We start from the raw sequence: 21299 nt of genomic DNA on the forward strand, positions 1-21299 counted from the left end.
CTGACGGCCTATAGAAAGAAACAGAGGCGACCGCTCGGTTTCGGCGGCGGCGGCTGAGTGACGTCATATCTCTCACGAGGTTTCTCCTCGGTTCAAGGTCAAACTCGCGCACACGGCGAAGAAGCTACGGAGGGGAGTAGTAAAGCTTTCGCTTTAAAATTCTGAGCTTGACCGATGCGATGCGCTCCCTGATTTCGCCGCAATAATATACTCTGGAGCGTCCAAAGGAAATTGTTGCAAGGCGGACTTCACTCTCAATGCATGTTGTGAAAGCGCACCTGAATGAAAATTTTTACGCAGTGTGCCCATGATGACCTCAATGGAGAGGAAGGGCTCCGGCTTAATGAGGTTAGATATTGTCACGTGGTGGTGACTGCAGTTCGGCGAACAGGAAGGCAGCAAGAATGGCTCCCAAACAATTTTTTTTTTGGGGGGGGGGGGGGGGCTGACTTGCGCCTGCAGTGGGCTGAATCACTCGGCGGCGATGCAGCAACAGGCGTGCTTGGCGGTAGTCGAATAGAATGCCTGCCGCTCTCAGTTGCACTCAATTTAAAGCTGATAGCGAACTTTCGAGATACGCGTACAAAGTTACCACAATATTCTGTAACAACGTAAAATCGTCTCCGCCTGGATACGATCAATCGAGATAAACCTGGTCGCGTCTTGCATCGCAAACATGGCGAGAAAGCAGCGTGCCGGCAGCTTTGAAGAATGAACAAACACTAGAAAGATTTGTGGCAGTATGAATTGAATACCCTCATCAGAATACTGCTGCTCGCTTTATTCTTTCAAATTACTCGCGATTCTCCAGCATACCCGTCTTAAAGCTTCAAAAACGACATCTTCTTTCTCTTGCTTCCCCTCACCGAATTGCACGTCTCTGCCTTTATCACGTTTTTTTTTCTTTTTCATTGTGTAGCCCCGTGACGGCCAGCTAATTAAATAGATACGCCGAACACCTCGCACAGGCGATTCTAACAGTGCCATCCCACCTCGAGGCCGCACTACTACATTCCGGAAGTCATTTTTTTGTGCACACAGCTCCCTACTTGAATGACCTTACCAGCTGCCTAGTGCTAATTCCTGATCTTGCTCACTTCAAGGCTGCCACCGAGGAATCAATGTGACCTCCATGATTACCACGCTATAGTCATTGTTATCCGCCGGTCATGCGCCCAGCGCTCATGTATTTTGCTGCCTGGGAAACCTTGAGGTTCAAATAAATAAATAGATAGGTAAAGTGAAAAGATCGTTTGCAAAAATCACCTGAAAATGTTTTAAGAATATGATGTCCACCGCAAGCTGCGTGAGATTGTACCAGACCCATTGCTGCTGAAGCACATACCGCAGCTATCTGCAAAGGAGCAGGGAGTTTGTTGTGAGGCTTTTCACAACCTAATAAACCAGTTATCACAAAAGACTTTTCACTATGGTTACGCTGCAATCGAAGCTAAGTTAGTGCTGTGCTTCATTCACTGCTGCAACCGACAGCGTCCTATCGCCCAGCCATGCATTAACATGAATTTTAGAGCACCTTGTATAGCAAAATGGTTGTCTTTACGGGGCCATATATAATGCTGCGTATTTATTATTACGGCCGTAGCCTTATATGTACTCCTGCAGTTTCTACTGTTTTAACGATATAATGACTTTATGATGCAACTTCGCTTGCTAATGATGTTTCTTGCAGACTCCGCATCACTACGCTGCGCTATAATGAAATACATGAGCACGACCAGGCGCCCCGACCAGATGGACAAAAATGGTTTACAAGACACATTCCGAAAGCGCAGGAATGAAAAGGCCATTTTTTAAACTGGGAAGGTGGAGCCATCGTAGGGTAAGCGCTCATCATTTTACATTGGGCAATCGTATTTAATCAAAATACACCTCAACCTTAACCCCGCAGGGGCATCTGTAACAAGAAAATGATGGTGAATTGTGACACTAGGGGTTCCTGAGCACATGTGGGCTCGGCCCAGCTACGTCTAACCGTGTGTGGTGTTTGTGTCCGGGCTAAAGGGGATCCTGCAGGTTGAGCCGACACCGATTGTTTGGGCCATTCAGGCCCTTCGGCAAAGGCAACACACCACTTCGAGCCCGCTTCCCGAGGATGGCACCCTCGGGGCGGACCCGAAAGGAAGAAATCGGCAGACGCCTTTTCTTGTCCTCCGCTCCTCTCCTACATCTTTCTCACAACTGTCGTGCCTCCTCCTCTCTTCTTGATTTTTCTGTTTTCCTAACGGCTAGGCTTATCCTTGTGTCGCTAACTGCTCGGAGTGACGCCATATTTGGTTATAAGTGGTGCCCACTTATACCGGCCGCAGATATAACGAGCTCTCGCTTATTACGAACGAGGGCGGTGCTACTGTCAAAATGTGCATTAGAGCAAGGGCAATGCATCTAGACATTGCGAACAACTTCAGCCGCACCACTCGTTTATATCGAACGTGAAGGCGCCGAAAATTATACCACGCAGTTGAGAAACTCGCGTTTGCAGTAAGCTAGCGTCTTAGACTTAATAGCGTCTCTCAGCCCCAGCGGCGCCACCCAGGAAAGAACTTGGCCCAAAGGCAGCATTTAAACTTTAGGTAACCGTCGTCCAAGCCCGCGGCGATTACTTATAAGGTAGATCATTCCCTGCATGCGTGCCAACTAGGCAAAGCGTCTAGCGTAGGAGAAGCGTGGTGGGCGTGAGACCGGGGCAGCGTCGAAACTGAAGCTACTGCGCCCAGACGGGGATCGACCGACGGGAGGGATTTGAGAAGTTTGAATGACTTGCTTAAAATAGACCCCGACCGACTGGAATGTGATTAAGGAGGCCGGCCTGCTGGCAGCTGCCGCAAGCGCTTCAACGGCGATTAGTTATATCGCGTCCCTAAAGCAGATTGTTGGCAGCAAAGGTTTCGGCTCGAGGATATGATCGCGATAGAGAGCCTGGAAAGCATCATCATATGGTCTGCTTTGAAGGAACAGACACAGATAACTTGATTTTTAAAGAAATAAAAGCCACTTTCGTCGGACTTAGCACTTCTTGCAGTTATTTTGGAAGTCCATTTACTATGAGCCTCAGATACAACGCACGCCGTACGTGTAACAGTCAAGTTGGTTATAAAAGGGCTCAACTGCAGTTGGACGGTACAGCTGGCGTGGGCAAAAATTTTCTTTATTTTATGTTCCTGTCCTGGCCATCTCGTTGGGCTCCGTGGTGGTCGGCTAGCACCGTAGCCGAACAACAAACGTTTTAAATGCATTAGTATGATGCAACCTCCCTCTTCAGGGGGCTTCGCGAGCCATGGTATTGCCCGACGAGTACCACACCACAAGCCGCAGTGAACGCAGTTTATTACAGGCTAATGAAACTGCACTAAAATCAACAACAAAACAGATGCGGCAGGAGCTCGGCCGGAACAAAATACAAATCTGACACTAAAGCGCAGCGCTGTGCTTGAACGCCGGTTACTAGATGCAAGAACGAAGAAACGATTACGGTGGTCTTAACGATACTGCAAACACAAACCGAACAAGGGAGGGGGAAGCCTCAGCGAGGTTGCCAAAGCGTTCATCGTTGGCGGGGTTTAAATGGGGTCTTTACTCCGAGGCGGAAGGCCCGGTGAAGGGGAGGAGGTCGTGAAGTGGGGAGGGTGTTAGGATGGTGAGCGTGAATCTAGTCTAGGCGTGATGGCTGCTAAAGAGGATTAACCGGCTGACCTGCAAAACTGTGGAAAGAAATACGCCAGCTCAAGAGAAAGGAATCCGTCCACTTCGTTTGAAAGAAAGCGATCCACCTGCCCTCTTACAAGCACCCTCTTACTTGAGCAAGGAATAGGGAAAACCTCTAACAGAACGACTGCACCAACACATGCGATAAAACACAAAAATTACGTAACGGTTCTGTGAAGACAACAAAACAGCGTGAATACGTCCACATAAAACAACGCTGTGATAACGCCTCAGTTCAACGTGATGCTAGTGACGGAGCTGTGGCCCTCGCAGCCAGACCCGCCGAGTACCGCTTCTACGTCTTCGGTAGACCTACGCTGCAAGGCCTGGTAGAATACCGCTCCTCAGGCACGGCCCAAGAACGCCTCGCTGGCGGTGCGGGCCGGACCTATGACGCGAAGAATCGCTCTCCAACGCTGGCATGGCGCCATGCGCTGCTCGCTCGGCTGTTATCGAGCCGCTGGCAATATCACGCGCGTGCTCACCACGCTGCCGGCAATGATCTTGCCGGACATGTCCGGTGGTATTGTATTCGAATGCACCCGCTCGCACCTAGATGAAGCAGGGTGACAAGCGCTCATTCTACAGATCATTCATGCCTGGCCCTGTTACATTTTTTTTGTAGCGATAGCTGCGCTACGCCAGCCAGGTCGCGAGGTCAGTGTGGCTGCGCGCTGAAACGCGGCACCACGCTCCGCCACCTGTGCGCTTGCGTAGGGTGACGTCATAGCCCGCAGCTGGTGTGCGCGCCGCACGCCTCGCCGCTGCGCCGACGGCGGAGCAGACGCCGCCCGCTTCGTCAGTTGTGCGCATGCGCGGAGTTGACGTCAGAGCACGCAGCTGGTGTGCGCGCCGCGCGCCTACGTTACGCTAACATTTCGAGCCTTCAGCGTGGCGGCGCCGTTGCCACCGTGGCAGCTGCCGGCTGCGCTACGCGAAACGAGTGGGAGAGGAGTGGAGAGGAGGAGAAACTGAATCCATGTCCAGGGACGAAGAAGGAACGCCCAGCGAAACGCAGTGGCGAAAGACTGCTTTCGCAATTCGACTGAGCGAATTCCACTCTATCGCGTCTCTCCAGGTTTAACCAGAGCTAAACCACAGCCATTTTTTTCTCAACTAAAGGGCGTAATAAACTTTTGTTTGGTTTTCATCTAATATGGCAGCGAGAGCTACACTGGGCTACCAGTAGACCATGTCGCGGTGCATGGGAGAGGCCAGTTCTGCGCATGGGCTGTCACCATGGCAACCGGAGAGGAGCAAGATGCGGCGTGCGCTTCGCCGTCGCCGCGGCCTCGCGCCCGCTCCACCGTAGGAGCCGAGCGTGACGTCACGCGAATGAGCAGTTGTGCGCATGCGCCGATGCCATGACAACCAGACAGACCGCACAGCTGCACCGAGTTCTTCGTCGCCGCCTCGCCGCACGCCGTTCTATCATCCGAACAGCGCGTCGCATGCGCATCATTGCGTATAAAAGGCGGAGATGTAATGGGCGTCTGTATCACGTTTGACATGCATGCAGAAAAGGAGAGTCCAGCCGCTGATAAACGGCGGTATACACAAGAGAAGATTAACTCTTCCGATCCTGAGGTTGTCGTCTGGCAGTTGGTTTGAACCAAATAAGAATGCTGGAATTTGTGTGTACGTGAAACAAAGGATCACCGCCGTCAGACATCTTCCTTTGATCGCGGTGAATAATGGTGAAGACTGCGGTGTTCGGCTTCTGGAGAGTGGCCTTATCGTCCAAGGAGTCTACGTGGCGCCGGGAACATCTGTCAAGCAGACTACTGATGTGGTTTCCACGTGTATACCAGCCTACAGCACGGTTTCACAGTTGTGTGTGACTGGGGGATTTGAACAGGAAACAGGACTGTCTTAGTGTATGAAAGAGCAGTTTGACTTTAATTTAGCTTGGGACCCTCACGTCCAGACTACACAATGGGGAACTACTATAGAGCTTCTGTACTAAAGAGACTCTACCAAGTGGAAGTAATGCATAGACAAAATTGAGACCACTGCATGCTACTTCACAGATCATCGGGCAGTCTTCGTCTCTCTCGAGCAAAATGAATAAAAGATGTGTATACCCAATGTTAATTGCTAAACATACAGTGACCACAACAAGCTCAGCCAGGGAGACGTACCTCTCGCTTCATATATCCTGGCATAGCCGAGCTAAGCCACGGCAATTTTACTGTCCTTGTACTTTAATGTACATTAGTGTCAAGCATTTTTTTTCAAGCGACCAAGCTGCAGCTGTTTCACTTTGAATTTTTATTTACGTTGTTTAACGTCAAAAAGAGATCAAGCTATGATGGACGCCGTATTGGAGGACTCCGGATAATTTCGACCACCTCGGGTTCTTTAACATGCTCTGAAATCGCACAGTACACGAGCCTCTAGCATTTCGCCTCCATTGAAAAGCTACCGCGGCGGCCGGGATCCAACCCACGTCTTTAGGGTACGCAGCTGAGCACCATAACCACTGAGCCACCGCGGCGGCTGCAGCTCGTTTAGTGAACGCTGACTGCATAGCACCCGTGTTTTAATTTTTGAGGGATATTGCTCAGCTGATGACCACCTCTACGAAGTCTCTGTCAAAGGCACTGTCAAGCAATGTTCGTACCCTGCTAACTTTCATTAATAATGCATAACTCCTTTGACTGCTTGTCCGCGATTTTAACAATTTCTAAACGATGTTTTCACTGCTACGCTGTATCTCATGACGTTTGTGAGGTACAACCTCTCTTTCATGGCACATAAAGGCGTTTATCAATAAAAGTCTTCATTTCTGGAAGACTTTATGGCGATGCTCCAGTTTTATTATACATATATTTACTTGGCTTTCTGTAATATTATGCATCTTTAATAATCGCGACTTGCTCTGCTGCAACAGTATGTTATCCAGAAGGCAGTTACTGCTGTTATTCTGGTCATTTGTTTTGTGCATGTATGTTACGTGTATGCCCATCTTGTAAATAAACGCAGTTGCCTGGAGTTGTGTCCATGTTCAAGGAATCGTGCGCATGCGCTTTAAGTTCATCAGCACTGGATGCCACACTTTAGGAAACTGAAACCTCTTATCGTGGCCTGCATTTGTGGCTTCTTCAGGAAAACAGAGTTCTCATTCAGCATTGCCTCCTTTTCTCTGATTGGTGCAGCTTTACTCTAGGATTACTGATTAGATTACTGAATTCTCTAAGCTAGAACATAGGTGTTGGGAGGCAAAGCAAAAGTCGGTCAGTTAACTGCGCCGGCTTTCTGGCTTACGCCTCCCTAGAGTACATCGTCAGGCCGTTCGTTCGGGAGATTTTGGTTAAAATTCGTATGAAGTGTTTGGCTAAACTGCTCACCTCTAATTTCTGGTAGTTCTTTGGTTCGAAGGCAAGCCAATGCGCCGTTTTACTGGGCGAAGCCGAAACGTACGTTTTACCTGTCCAGTCTTCGAGATGTAAGACCCCGGCGGCCTGCAGCATGGTAAACACATATATATCGGTCACTAATAGTTTTGATCATGAAGTGTCGGACAAAGAAAGCAGATACGGCGTTTTACGTTATCAGTTCGCGCCCCACGCAGGCGATTCAGGCTTCTGAGCATGGCATGGCATGGCATGCATTCATGCGTGCATATGTTGAACTGCTTCCTTTGAAAATGAACAAACATGCAAGCGTTTACCGCAGATGCAGTTGAGACCGATGCACAGTAATGCCGTCATGCATCGAGTGCATGTGCTGCCGCAAAAGACTCACGGGTCGGGTTGAAAATACTGCACTGTCACACGTTAGTTGCTAAAAACGCCGAATTTCTTGCCTACTGCCTAACGTCATTTATGATGATGATAGTGGATTTTTATGGCGCAAGGGCATCTGTGGCCAAAGAGCGCCATGGGACAAGGTATTTTCGTTTGCTCAAGGTGGGGTCAAAAACCCATTTCCCAAACATTTCACCCTGAATAAGCCGAGCAGCAGGCCAAGGGAAGCTTGTACCCATTGTATCAGCGGTGGGTACCCGGCGGCACTGGGGATCGAACCCCACACCTCCCGCATGCGAGGCGGTTGCTCAACCACTAGACCCCCGCTGTGGTGCCTCCCGTCGTTCATACTTGAGGTCGAATACAGGAAGCTTGAGCATTACCATCCGCGTTTCCACGACGGCAGAGATCTGAGTGCTTAAGATATTGAGCGATATTGTCTATAAGGGCATATTGTCTATATATTGTCTAGACGTAGTTTTGATTGCATGTTATGCATTATTACTCACTCGATACAGGCACCCTGGCTACCGGCTGTTTGCATGGTGAGGGTGCGGTCCACTTGGGTCTGGCAACGGCGTCGGTGGAGAAAAAGATACGAAAAAATTTTCCGTCGTTGGACTACACGGGCTTTCAGTGGTTCTAGATGAGTAGAGTCATGAAGGCAGCGCAGAAGGTTTTGTTTATTTGTAACCGTCTTGTATTTTGAAACGCACTTATGACAAGTTTTCTCCTACTCTCTGAATTGGCATGCCCCTATGCGCGCGATGGTGAACCAACCTTCCATCGGAAACGCATCGATGCCTCTTACCTAGAACAAAGAGACCAAAACGAACAATTTCGTCGCACAAATTTTGCTTCTCGTTTCCTTGTTTTACGCTACACTTCCCTCCTCCTTGTTTTTTTGGCATGCACTATTTTTATCGACTCATCTCGCATTCACTACGCCTTCTCCAATTTCCAATGCACAGACAGGAATAGCTTTCTGCGGGAGCAAAAATGGAGAACGGAAAGGACGAGGCAGGACCCATTTACTTTTTATGGAGACAATAACCTTGCTGCGCCCACAGCACAGCGCACGTCTGCTGATGGCACGTCGGTACCTTTAAAAATGTCGACTTGATAATGGAAGCATTTCTTCCCCCCCCCCCCCCCCCTAGTTAGCCTCTATTATGCTATTCTTCATTCCTTCACGATGTCCGTAGTCTACGACCATAAATAAAACACGTTTAAAACTTTTTCCAGCGTTTTCATCCTATTGCAGATGCGTGTAAAGTAATTCCATTCGTGTTGTTTCCTACATACACATTACCTTGAGAAAAACGGTCTCTGCGCTACCGGTACCAGCACTTTGCTTCACATCAGCCGCGTCGTGCAGACGCCCCGGACCTGTCCGCACCACGCCTTGAACAAGCGTCACTTCTGGCGGGTGGTAATGGCGCCCGTTTTTCCACTTTCGATTTTAAAATCTCTGATTTGTGCGTGCCGATGGCGCCTTAACTACAGTATTTGTAACGGGAACGCAATATTTTCTGGGAAACACACTTCAGGGGTACACAAGGGTGGGAAATTAGGGGTTTGTTATGAACATATTTATGAAGGCCAACAGTGAACGAATCGAAGGAATGCATAGCGAAAGTATTTTTTTTTTAAAGTTGAGGTGTTCAAGAATGGGAAATTGGTAGTTTAGTAATTTTATGCCTGAAAGATAAGGGATTTGAAAAGAGATGAAATAAAACTTCTAGGACGGTTACCACTGTGTAACGCGAGATTCAGAGACAGCTGTTGAGGCTTTAATCTTCCCCTTCCGTCCACGGTAACCACTCTCTCAGTACTTCCCGTGGCAACCACCCTCCGGTAGCGCATTCTTACGCTTGCGCCATACTCTCCTCCTTCAACTGTAAGCAGCCACCTGTTGGCTCCTGCATTAACCACCTTCGAGTTACTCAGCATTCTCTCGTCATACCCTCCTTCTACGGTAACCTTCCTCCTTACACGGTAAACGCCCTCCGGGTGGTTGTCATAGCGACCCGTCTCCGCTTGCGCATACTTACGCTTCCTCCATGCGCACCCCTTCAGCGCTTACCAGCCGGAGATTGGTTTCCTTGGCAACCATCATGCGGTTATGCATTCCTCCTCTCTCGCATTCCTCTGCTGTCGTCATGGGCTCCTCTATCCACGGTAACCACACTCCCGGTGCTTCCCATGGCAACCACGCACCGGTTACGCCGACTACTACTACCACTACTACTACTGCTACTACTACTACTACTACTACTACAACTACTACTATATCAACCAGAAACAGGCACTTGGCAGCTGTCGCTGCAAAACCAAACAGATGCCGCCAGTGGGATCCGAACCGATGACATCCGTATGTCGCTTACGGTGCGCTACCAACTAAGCTATGGCGGCGGCTGTCCAGCCTTCAACTTGTCTGGGATATTTATGTTGCGTGCGAACCCATAACCATGAGAGTATCCCTCAGCTCCGATTTCGTACGTAGCGGTGGACATAGAACGAACGACCTGTATTACTCCTAGTGCCAAGTGGAACGTGATCAAGCACTGAGGGCCGCGGCAGCTGTGCGAAAACCTTCTTATGCTACCAATGGTATGATGACTGACAGAACCGATGCCCTCTCTAAGCTACTGAGCATTCAAGGGCAGGCTGTGTTTATTTTTTCTTCCAGTTTCTAATCAATTATCTTTCAAGCATAATATATTTACATTACCTAATTCACATTGATGAACTCCACAAATTAGGAAAAAAAAGCAATTGCCTTATGCATTCTTTGGTTTCGGTGACTCATGGCTTCCTTCACATGTATGTCATAACGAACCGCTCATTCCCCTACCCTTGTCTGCTCAATAGCTTAAAGAGGGTTTCGGTTCTGGCAGTCTCTATGCTATACGTAGCGTAAGCGGGTTCTTGCGCAGTAGCCGCCCTCACCTTTCGATCGCGTTCTACGTGGCACTCGCGGTGATACAGGCCGTTCTATGTCCGCCGCTATGGACGAGGCCGGCGCTGGTGAACACTGTCAAGGTTAAAGGTTCCACGCAACATAAAGAGCCTCGAAAAGTAGGAAGTTGGACAGCCGACACTATTGCTCAATTGATGGAGATCGTACGCGACATACGGAGGTCATGGGATCGGACCCGATCGGCGGCACTTGGTTGTTTTTCTTATACTTTTTAATCGATTAGCTTTAAAGGAATAAAATGATTACACCAATTATTTTTTATTGATTAATACCAAGAATTAAAAACTATAACAAAATAAAACAGTTCCCCTGTGCATTCTTTCTTTTCGATGACTGTTGGTTTCATTCGTATGTATACTCTAGGGGTGTACTAAAAGAAAACGGCCTCTCTGCGTTTTGCTAAATTTCGGTCAAGTAGGTCTTTAAGTGAAGCGGCGAGCTTTCTTCTTTCGTGCCCTGTACGATTTGAAGCAACGTTGCCTCGCTTCGACTCTTTTCTCCGCAAGTAAGGACAGAGAGAACAATGGAGGCCCAGTACTGGAAGAAGAAATGTTGGTGTTTTTAAAAGTGCAGGCCGAATAGAAGCAAAAAAACGGCAGCGTCTTGAGACGAATGCAAGAGAGTACCCGTGATGGCTTTGTCCGCGACCTTCGAAGTCATGCGTCGCGGGTGCACAGGCGTCGCTATTTTTCTTTAGACATGATTTACGACGGTGGCGGAACTGCTCTTGTGTAGACGGCGCTTTTCAGCAACCGCCAGGGCTTCTATTTTTCAAGCGACGGCTATCTCAGTCACCCTCGCGGAAGAGATCGTTTACTGCAGCAAAAGGGTGAAACGCGATCGGGGAGCAACGGAGCGCGCAATTTGTTACCAGATATGACTAGGGATGCCGTTGTTGATTGAAAGTAGTTTGATTTCTGGGTTTGTGTAGTTTGTTCATTCGTAAAATATCATAACTGCTCACAGAGAAGTTGCACGCGCATACAAGAGGAAAAGGCCTTTTTTGTTGCACCCAAAGAGGTCAGTGAAAACGCACAATAAACACGAATTGCCCTTTATGGGAGCAAACGGTCCTTAAAAGCGCGCTCCCCAAAAGCGGAATAATATGCTGCGCAAGCCACAGGATAACTTTCCATCACTGAAAATGGGAAATACTTGCGGTTGGCAACGGGCGAGATTCCCGCCTTATACCACATAAAGTTCTTGCAGTTAGCCATGCTAGGGGACTTAATCCTAGTTTTTAATCTTCCATCGCTGGGCGTGAGACCTCCGTTGTCGCGGTGAATATATATATCCTCCGATTGCTAACTGCTTCGCATGTATGCTGCATTGAAAATAGCCTCTCATTGCTGCTGGCAAGCACTCCGCATTTCGCCAGCCGGGAATTTGCTCTCATTGCCACCGTTAAGTGCAATGTATTTTTAGGTGTTCAAACCTACTGCCCGGTAAGCGGAGCATTTGATGCTACCTTTAAGGAGTGCGCTACGGCCATTTGCTCCTAAAGAAAGGTAGTCCGTGGCTACTATATGCCATGCATGTATCTAAAAGGAAGCAAGACAAAGCCGCCCCCCCCCCTAAACCGAGTTAACCCCCCCCCCCCCCCCGCCACTGGTAGAAAAATGGTGTTGGGCCCCTCCCGAAAAACATTTCTGGCTACATGCCTGCTGTACAGCATACAACCCAGAAGAACCGCATCGACTTAAAGGTAGATTTTAATGCAGCTAGCAGGAAAAACAAAACGAAAGCTAGCGACAACTATATATTTTGCCCGTACAGTAATCGCACTTGGCTGTCGCTAAGGCTGTAACAACGCAAGGAGTCTTATAAGTTGTTTTTTTGCCCATTTCTTCGCTTTGTTTAATCTTTCGGCCTTCTTAGCGGTTTACATTGGGATGGAATAGTTGAGAAATGGCACCATTTTCCTCTTTTCTTTTATGGCAATGGAGGAGCTTATGTTTAGGTGTGCAATTTCAAACAAACAAACAAAAACTGGAGGGGACACTTGAGCTCTGCCGATAGAATTAATGGGTTAATGCCTACGTATGCAGAATAGCTCATTCTCTGGATAACATTCATAGATCATTGGAAGTTCTCATAGCACTCCTGTCTCAGTGGTGCAGCGGTCAAGCGATGCGCCACAGCCCCGGCACAGGTGGGGCTTCAGAGACCCAGGCTGCTCTTCCCGAGCAACCAGCAACCTCTCGCAACCAATCATTGATTTAACTGCTACCTGCCACGGTGGGCAGTTTGCCCCTTTCTCGGTGGTCAGTTCGTGAAGGCGCCACAAGGTCACGGGACCTAGGTGGGATTCGAGAGGCCTACTTTTCGCTCACAACGCTGCCGCCGACGACGCCGGATTTAGTGCGGAACGGAAGCCCTTACGCCGTCGCGCAAATAAAATGATCGTTAATCAATTATGCATGATTAGTTGTCGGAGCATTTATTTTCATTAGGCCCGATGCTTTCCATTTAAAAGCGCTCGTCTTGTACCCGGACAATTAAAAACTGCGCGAACAAAGAACGTGATTTGTCAACAAAATTCAGCAGAAACTCTTCAAGGATAACACCGAAACTTGATATTCGCCTGATGAGTTAAATGTTACCTAAAGCCCCATTGTCCTTGTAAATGAAATCATATTTTATATACTCAAGCAGAAGAAAATTGTCATTGACATTATCGCAAGCGGATCCATGCGACTAACGCAGAGATTGTACGCCTTTTTTTTTTCGCGCTTCAATTCATTCTGTCAATATAAATTACCTGGTAAAATATTCGATGTAACGGCAATGGTGCCAGCTCTATAACCCAGCGCCTTTACTCTTATGCCAAACTTTAAGCGCAACTTCGTCACGAAAGAGTTATCCGCCTTTTTAGCCGCAGTCGCCAGCAAAACACACGACACTGTCTTATTTCAGAACAGGAAGCAGGTATGTTATCCATGTTAAGGTCATCTGGGGTTTGCAGGTTGGTGAGTGAAAAAATACATGAACATGTGTTCGTGCTGTAAACGATGGACTTCCGTTGAGTCTTACGAATGCCTTGCCTCTGACTTCAGCATGCACATTTATCGCACATAGCGCGCGCACTCAGGCATAATTGGGCGCTTGCCAGACGCTTTCGGCCATGAAGCGCCTGATAAGCGATAAGTAAAAGAAGACTGGAGGACGCCAAGCGATGTAGGACATGGTAGGGGGAACGATAAAGACAATGTATAGCAGTGCCTCCTGATATTGTGGAGACGCCACACACGGTCAGCAGTATATAAGCACATCAGATGTTTAAATCTAGTCTAAGCTGAAGCCCAGTAAGCGGAAGCCATCACTGCGTGGCGCGCAGGAAGCAAAAGGCACCACAAACGAAGAAATCTGAGTTGCCTGACATACCGCATACAATAGAGACGGCCGCCTAGGGAAAAAGTGTGCAGCAGCTACGGATCATCGATATTGTGAAAGTGCAGCGCCTGTATACATTGTCGTTGCCCCAATGCCTTCAGTGACCACTTTTCTTCGCCTGCAGAGCTCCATGAGCAGCCATGAGCAGCCATCGTTGCCTAATTTGCCCTGTTGTGAATCTTCCTTCTACTTGCATCCCGCATCTCCAGATAAAGTGCACAAGGTAATTTTTCTTTCAAAAGAACTGCTCCAGGTTTTTGGCTTCTATAATTAAAAAAATATTTTTGTACTGGCGTGTTTCCTGACGTTCTGAAGGTTGGCAAATTATTCCTGCCTTTAAGAAAGGTGACAGCGAATCTATCGCTAACTGCCGTCCAATTTGTGTTTTCTCTAAAGTAAAATTATCGAAAAACTAATCTCTATGCGACTTACGTCATACCTATCGAAATTCAGCTTACATTTACTTCACCAATTAGGTTTCCGTCAAGGATTTCACTCTGAACTCGCTTTGTAATAATTTACTGACAATACTAATGAGGCCATTGACAGTGGTCTTCTCGTTGGGGCGGTATTTATCAATCTAGCAAAAGATTTTCATTGTATAAGCACTTCGTCCTCCTGCACAATCTAACTTATTTAGGAATTCGTGGCCCACCTCTACATCTACTTCAAAGCTTTTATCTAACCGATCACATGCTGTTCAAGTAGAGAATAACATGTCATTTTCAAAGCCTGTTACCATGGGAGTTCTTCAAGATCTATCTTGGGCCCTTTACTTTCAAATTATATATTAATGATTTGCTTATCTCATTGAGTCGCGTTAACTATAGTTCGTACGCAAAAGACACTACAATTTTTACAACTGAAAAATCTGCGACCATACGGCAGCAAAAACTTAATGCTGACCTGAATAACATTTCATTGTATGGCAAAATTAACGTTCTGCATGTTAATTCTGCAAAAAGCAAGTGCATTATTTTCCGTTCACCTCAGATTGCACTTCTCGTATCTGCATCCGTGTACTTTAACGGGCACTTTCTATCACCTTCTAGCACAGAAACGTTTTTGGTGTAGTTTTAGACAGAACTCATCACCATCATTATCCGCCTGACTACGTCCACTGCAGGGCGACGCCTCTTCCATGTCTCTCCAATCAACCCTGTTCTTTGCCAGCTGCGGCCACCGTATCCCCGCAAAGTTCTGAACCTCATCCGCCCAGCCAACTCTCTGCCGGCCCCTGGTACGCTTGCCTTTTCTTGAAATGCACTCCGTTACTCTTTAGGGCCGGTGGTTATCTTGCCTTCGCATTACATGCCCTGCCCAAGAACATTACGTTTCTGCCCTCGAGAGAGTACCGGTAAGATACAGCTGTTCTATACTTTGCTCTTGAGGGATATTGGTAAACTGCCATTCATTATCTGAGAGAGCCTGCCATATGCGCTCCACCCAAATCTTATTCTTGTAGTTATTTCGCTCTCATGATTCGGATTAGCGGTCACTACCTGCCCTAAGGAGATTCCTTTACCACTTCCAGCACCTCCCTACCATTTGTGAACTGCTGTTCCCTTGTTAGACTGTTGCACATTACTTTCGTTTTCTGCATGTCAATTTTTACAGCCACCGTTCTGCTCTGCCGGTCTAACTCGCTGGTCATTCTTTGCAGTTCATCTTCTGAGTGTTTTAGCATGGCAAGCCATCAGCGAATGGCAGATAACTTAGGTATTCTCGATTAAATCTTATCCCCAACTGCTCCCCAGTTCAGGCCTCGAAACACCTCCTGTACACGGGCAGATTGGCGAGATCGTGTCTTCGTGCCTGAAGCCCTTCCTTATTTTATTGCCAACTTTATGGGCGATTATGGTAGCTGTGCAGTTTTTATTAGCCTCGTTTACATGAACCCGACAGCGGCGGTTGAGTCAGAGGATCGAGGTGAGCAAGGACGGCCCAACTGGACGACTGCATGTTTACATGAACTCGATTTTATCGAGTCGAGACCGGTTCAACTGCAGCGGTACCAAATGTCGAGCAGCGCAGCGGGAGAGGGAGTGGCAGCCTCCAAGATTGCGGCACGGCACCGCTGTTTCGGAAGTGCGACGGCAGGAAAGAAAAACAGGTTCGCTCTTATCATCTCTCCTCCCCCTAACCCGACTCTTCGACCCGATCTGGTTTACATGCTAACTGCCGTTGGTGTCTAGCGAGTCAACCCACCCCCTTGCGGGGGAGTTGACTGGACTCGCTCTCTCTACTCCCGGACCCGGCTCTGTGGTGTTTACATGAACCCAGCAACCGGTTTTCACCTCAACTGAACCCCCTCATGTAAATGCCTCTATAGATATCTTCCAACATTTCCACACAAGACTCTTCTATACCCTGATTCCTCAATGCCTGCATGACTGCTGAGGTTTCCACGGAGTAAATCTTTCTCGTAATCAATGAAGGCCGGTTAATCAATGAAGGGGTCGGTTATATTATGCGCATTTTTCTATCACCTGACTGAGAGTGTGAATATGGTCTATTTGTGAGTATCCTTTACGTAAGCCTGCCGGATTGACGTTTAATTCTGTAAGGTAAGAGAGTAGACAGAAATATGAAATTTAATCTGCATGCTCATTCTTTATTAAAGAAGCTTTCGTATGGCTTTCATATTGTTATCAGAACGCGCTAATATTTTCACTCCCGTATTATTTTATCGCTGTTGCTATAAAAGCTTTGCGAGTTGGTCGACTTGTATATTCCTCGAAAAAAGCATTTAACTAACTGCCACTATCCTTGGTACAACTGCTCATTAAAACGTCTGGAAAACCAAAAAAAGGAGGTTTTTCCGCAAAGCTAAGTATTCTGGAAAGCGTGAGCACTGGTCAGCACTCCAAAAAATTGTGAACAGTTACAAGAAGTCTTTGAAGGAATCGAAGCACTACTACTTTAATGTGACGTTGCCAACGCTTCTAACGAGCAATCCCAAAAAATTTTGGAGTAGTGTCAATAAACGAGACCAGTTACTTATAGCCCTCGTTGACCCTCAGTCACAATCTATTTCAAGCACTGACGTCGCTGACATACTTAACGAAACCTTTAGTGCTGCTTTTTCAAGTACCGTAACTGACATTACTGATGTCAGAGACTATGCATGTAACATAAGCTTTCCAATTGAGCCTGTCAGGTTTGGTTATGACGGAATTATTAACCTAATTAACAATTATAAAATCTCTTCTTCTTGCGGGCCTGATAGCATTAATATCAAAGTCCTGAAGAATACTAAAGTGTTTTCCGCAATTTTTTTAATTAAGATATGTGAGCAATCGCTTGAAACAGGAGACATACCACACGAAGGGAAACTGGCTAAAGTTGTTCCACTCCATAAATCTGGCGACCGGCCTTCACGCTTCAGTTATCGTCTCATATCATTAACTTAAATTTCCTGCAAAATCATGGAGCATATAGTACGTTCTAAATTATCTGGTTTTCTTGAATCATTTTCGATTTTCACGCCTGCACAACATGGTTTCAGGAAACAGTTTTCCTGTGAAACACAGTTATTATCTTTCAGCAGCGAAATTTATTCCATTCTTGATGGAGGTTTAGAGGTCGACGTCATCTTCTTAGATTTTTGCAGGGCTTTCGGTAAAGTGTCCTACAGTCTGCTGTTGTATAAGCTTGCTCATCTTCATATCGACCCAATTGTTCTAGCATGGATTCGTTGTTTTTTTTATCTAATCGCTCGCAGTTTGTTCAGGTTAACGGTCTTCAATCATCTTCAATGCCGGTTACGTCTGGGGTACCACACGGATCGGTACTCGGACCCTTCTTATTCTCTGTGTACATTAATGATCTGCCAAAAAATATATAATCTTCTATCAAACTCTTCGGAGATGATTGCAAACTATACCATGAAAATAAAAACACTAATGATGTCCACTTCTTGCAAGCAGATCTTAACTGTGTTACTGACTGGTGCACTAAATGAAAAATGGTTTTAAACGCATCAAGATGCAAATCCATGCGCTTTTCACGTAAAGGCGTCTCGTCACAAGCGTCTTACAGCATCAGTTATGCTTCGTTAGCCCCGCTTACCTTTTATAAGTACTTCGGTGTACATCTGCCCTGATATTTATCCTGGAACCAGCATATCACCTACATTACTGGAAACGCTAACCGTATGCTCGATTACATAAATAGAAACTTTTCTAATGCACCCATTTCAGTCAAACTCCTTCTTTATAAAAACACTGGTTCGTTCAAACCTTGAATACGCCACGTCGTAATGGGACCCTCAAGGTAAGTCACTTATATCTGTTTTGGAAGCTGTTCAGAACCGTGCCGCTCGTTTTATGACCGCACATCACGTGTCACATTAATGAAAACGACTTTGCCACCACCATTACTTTCATTGCGCAGAAAAATTTCACGACTGTCTTTTTTTTAAGATATACAATATTAATCCTGTAATGAAAAACGCTTTGCTCCTTCCACCCACCTATGTTTCATCGCGCACGGACCATCTACACAAAGTGGGCGTTCCACCTTGTCACACTACCGCTCGCTTAAATTATTTCATTCCAACTGCACCATTTGTGTGGAATCACTTTCCAGAAAATGTGGCACTCACCGACGATCTCGAGCATTTTAAGAAAAAGTTAAGTGCCTGCTTTTCTTGTTCATGGCATGTGTGCCCTTCGGTTCGTAGTCCCACATGAACTCTGTGTTGCTGATTTGTAGTTTGCCTTGTTGGTTCTTGTTTGCTTTTGTCGTTTTTTTTCTCCTAGCTTTCCATGGAGGTGCACAATTGCTGAAATCTGTAAAACTCAGTGCAGTGAGCCATATGTAGTGCTGTAACCCATGAAGGTATTTCGATTTCTTGTTATCTTTGTTTTTGTACGGCTTGTTCCACTCCCGTCAATAATGCCCGCATAGCCATGAGGGTATTTGAAATAAATAAATAAATAAATTATAGTCATACCTCTTACTGTTTGTTCTTCTGAGGGAATACATACTTTAAACATTCAGAGCACATTCAGCAACTTCAAAACCAAGCAGTTAGACTAATGACACCAGGCCCACTACTGTCTCCCTCAGCCCCACTTTAGCTTTTGTCTTGCCTTTCAGCGAACTTTTTCTTTTCAAGCTATCGCTGATCATGTGCCGGTTAATGAATCACTACATTCCGGCTCAAACATTCTCTATTGGTGACTTAACGGAAGTAATACAAGATTTTTTTAGTGCTATAGTTTTCTTCTCCTTAATGTTACATGTAAATATTACCTCTACATTTGCGGACATGCCACTATAGAATATTCTGCTCTTTGAAGTTAAATCAGCATGCCCTTTACATTCGTATCACACACGTATTAAACAGGATTTCATCACGATTGTGACTGATGGGTAATGAACTAATCAGAGAGCCTTTTCGTGAGCATTCGCTATATTTTGGCAATTTGCGAGTACAAACATTTAATGAATATACGAAAGTTATCAGTGTTTGCTCACCTGTAATGTATCACCTTGTAATGTGCTTATTGTTTTCATTTTGTTGCTTATTGTCTGTATTTTTCACTTTGGCGGCTCATAGTGTTATACGTACTGTTTAACAAGTGCTGTATGTTTTATGGCCAATAAACTTAAAACCTGCCGAAGCTCTGGTGTGTGAACGTCGGCCCTTCGAAAAACAGCATTAATGGTATGAGGGCAAGAATTGTGAGAATACAGAGCATCCAAAGCTGCGTTTAATTTGAGGGTCATAAACAATTCCCCTCCGAAACGTACGGTGCATGTAATAACAATCATGGAACACAGAAGATGTCGTAAGCATTTTTCATTTGCCAAAATGCAAAATGACAGGTTCCTTATACGCTTTGCTCTCGTCACAAGCATGACAATTGGAATGAACAAACATGAACTGGCGCACGCATCGATACCCACCATAAAGTGTGCAATGAAGCGCGCAAGTTCTGAGAAGCTCACCGCGGAATTATTTACGTCTGTGGGGCTGACATGAATGTCAGCGGCGCGATGACGGGCACACTGGCCGTTACGAGAAGACGCGGCTCCTGCTCTCCGGGAGTTGGAATGGTTGATAAGGGGTGAGTTGTAGTGACATCATCGAGTGGATGTCGGGCATTAATGGTAAGATCAGGGGTTGTACTGCGCAGCGCCAGTAAAGCATATACTCATAATCAATAGCTTTGCGCTTTCAAGTTGTCCAACTGTAAATTGTGAAAACAACGTTTGCTTCCTGCTTGTTATGAATTGCTAAATACCGTAACGAATGGAGTGAACAAAGGAGTAAACAGAAGGAAACATGCTTGCGGAAGATTAAATCATCTCCAACATTCTAGGACAAACATTTTGAAAATTGGAAACTTGTAAGATACTGCTATGGAAATATTAAAGGTAATGACCCATTCTTCTGAAATGTGGCAAATTATTTCTTTCAAAGTGTTTCCATCGATGGCATCAAAAAGTTAAAACTGCCCCCCAAAAATCAATGGGGAACGCAATTTTGATGATAGCAAGAATGTTAATAGAAAAAAAAAACATGCAAGACTGCCGTCGGGTGACATGCAGATATATTGATTTTTACAGCGAAATCTTTCATTATATGAAAAAAATTCGTTCATAAAAGGTTTTGCGCTCAAAAAAGTTTTTGTCAAATATTGTTGGGTATGTGCTCAGATTCAGTGGCGAGAACGGGTAGAGTAAAAGGCTTCCACCCATCGGGTATGCAAACCCAATGTCAAAACTTTATGAAACACGGCTCTCGCGACGAAAATGAATTTATTTGCATCGAGTACGCATTCCTTGAGGTGTCATGGTGCACTGTGTAAAATGCACACCAGGTGAGTCTGTGTTTGTATACATAATATACCGAGTGTTTAAGGGAAGACTTTAAAAAATTTTCAAAAATAGACTTTTTGGAGTAAAAATAAGGAATTTTCGGCATAGTATTACCAATGTTGGCGGACACCGGAAAGCCTGTGATTTGTTTTATGTAGTAAACTTGTTAACTAATTTCTGATAATTAACTTTTCAACTATCACAGCTAGGTAACTCGTTGCAATTTGAGATTTGTGGCCGGTCGCTAGTAACAGCCATACAGTTTTTAGAATTTCAAAAGTAAGATTATGCTCGCTGCTGTGGCTCGACAAAATTCGGCAACATCTTGCCAAAATACAGGCGCTTTCGAAATGTGTGCAGGCAAAGTAACCTTTCTAGCGCACTTAACTAGTGTAAAAAGCCAAATTCAGTCGAGCCACAGTGCCAAGGGTAATCGCGGTAATAACGTCCAGCTACAAATCTCTGTTTGCAACCAGGCGCCTAACTCTACTAGTTAAAAATTTAATCATTAAAAATAGTTAACCAGCTTACTAGTTAAGACGATTCAGCGGTGTTACGTTGTGCAAAGTAACCTTTCCAGTGCACTTAACTAGTGAAAAAAGCCAAATTCTGTCGAGCCA

General features: G+C 46.0%; 1 protein-coding gene across 2 annotated transcripts in view; it reads right to left on the reverse strand.

The window, feature by feature from the left end:
• LOC144114182 (uncharacterized) overlaps positions 1–21299 on the reverse strand; it is a 208048-nt gene that overhangs the window by 109826 nt on the left and 76923 nt on the right. The window contains exons 2-3 of one of the 2 annotated variants that reach the window (XM_077647760.1): positions 7074–7187; positions 1267–1354 (exon numbers count right to left, since the gene is read on the reverse strand). The exons of the other annotated variant lie outside the window; for it this stretch is intronic. Of the exons in view, the coding sequence (XP_077503886.1) occupies positions 1267–1354; positions 7074–7187 (202 nt within the window). The remainder of the gene's footprint in view (positions 1–1266; positions 1355–7073; positions 7188–21299) is intronic. 2 annotated transcript variants of the gene reach the window in all.

This window comes from Amblyomma americanum, chromosome 1, assembly GCF_052857255.1.
Source record: "Amblyomma americanum isolate KBUSLIRL-KWMA chromosome 1, ASM5285725v1, whole genome shotgun sequence".
NCBI classification, from domain to species: Eukaryota; Metazoa; Arthropoda; class Arachnida; order Ixodida; family Ixodidae; genus Amblyomma; species Amblyomma americanum.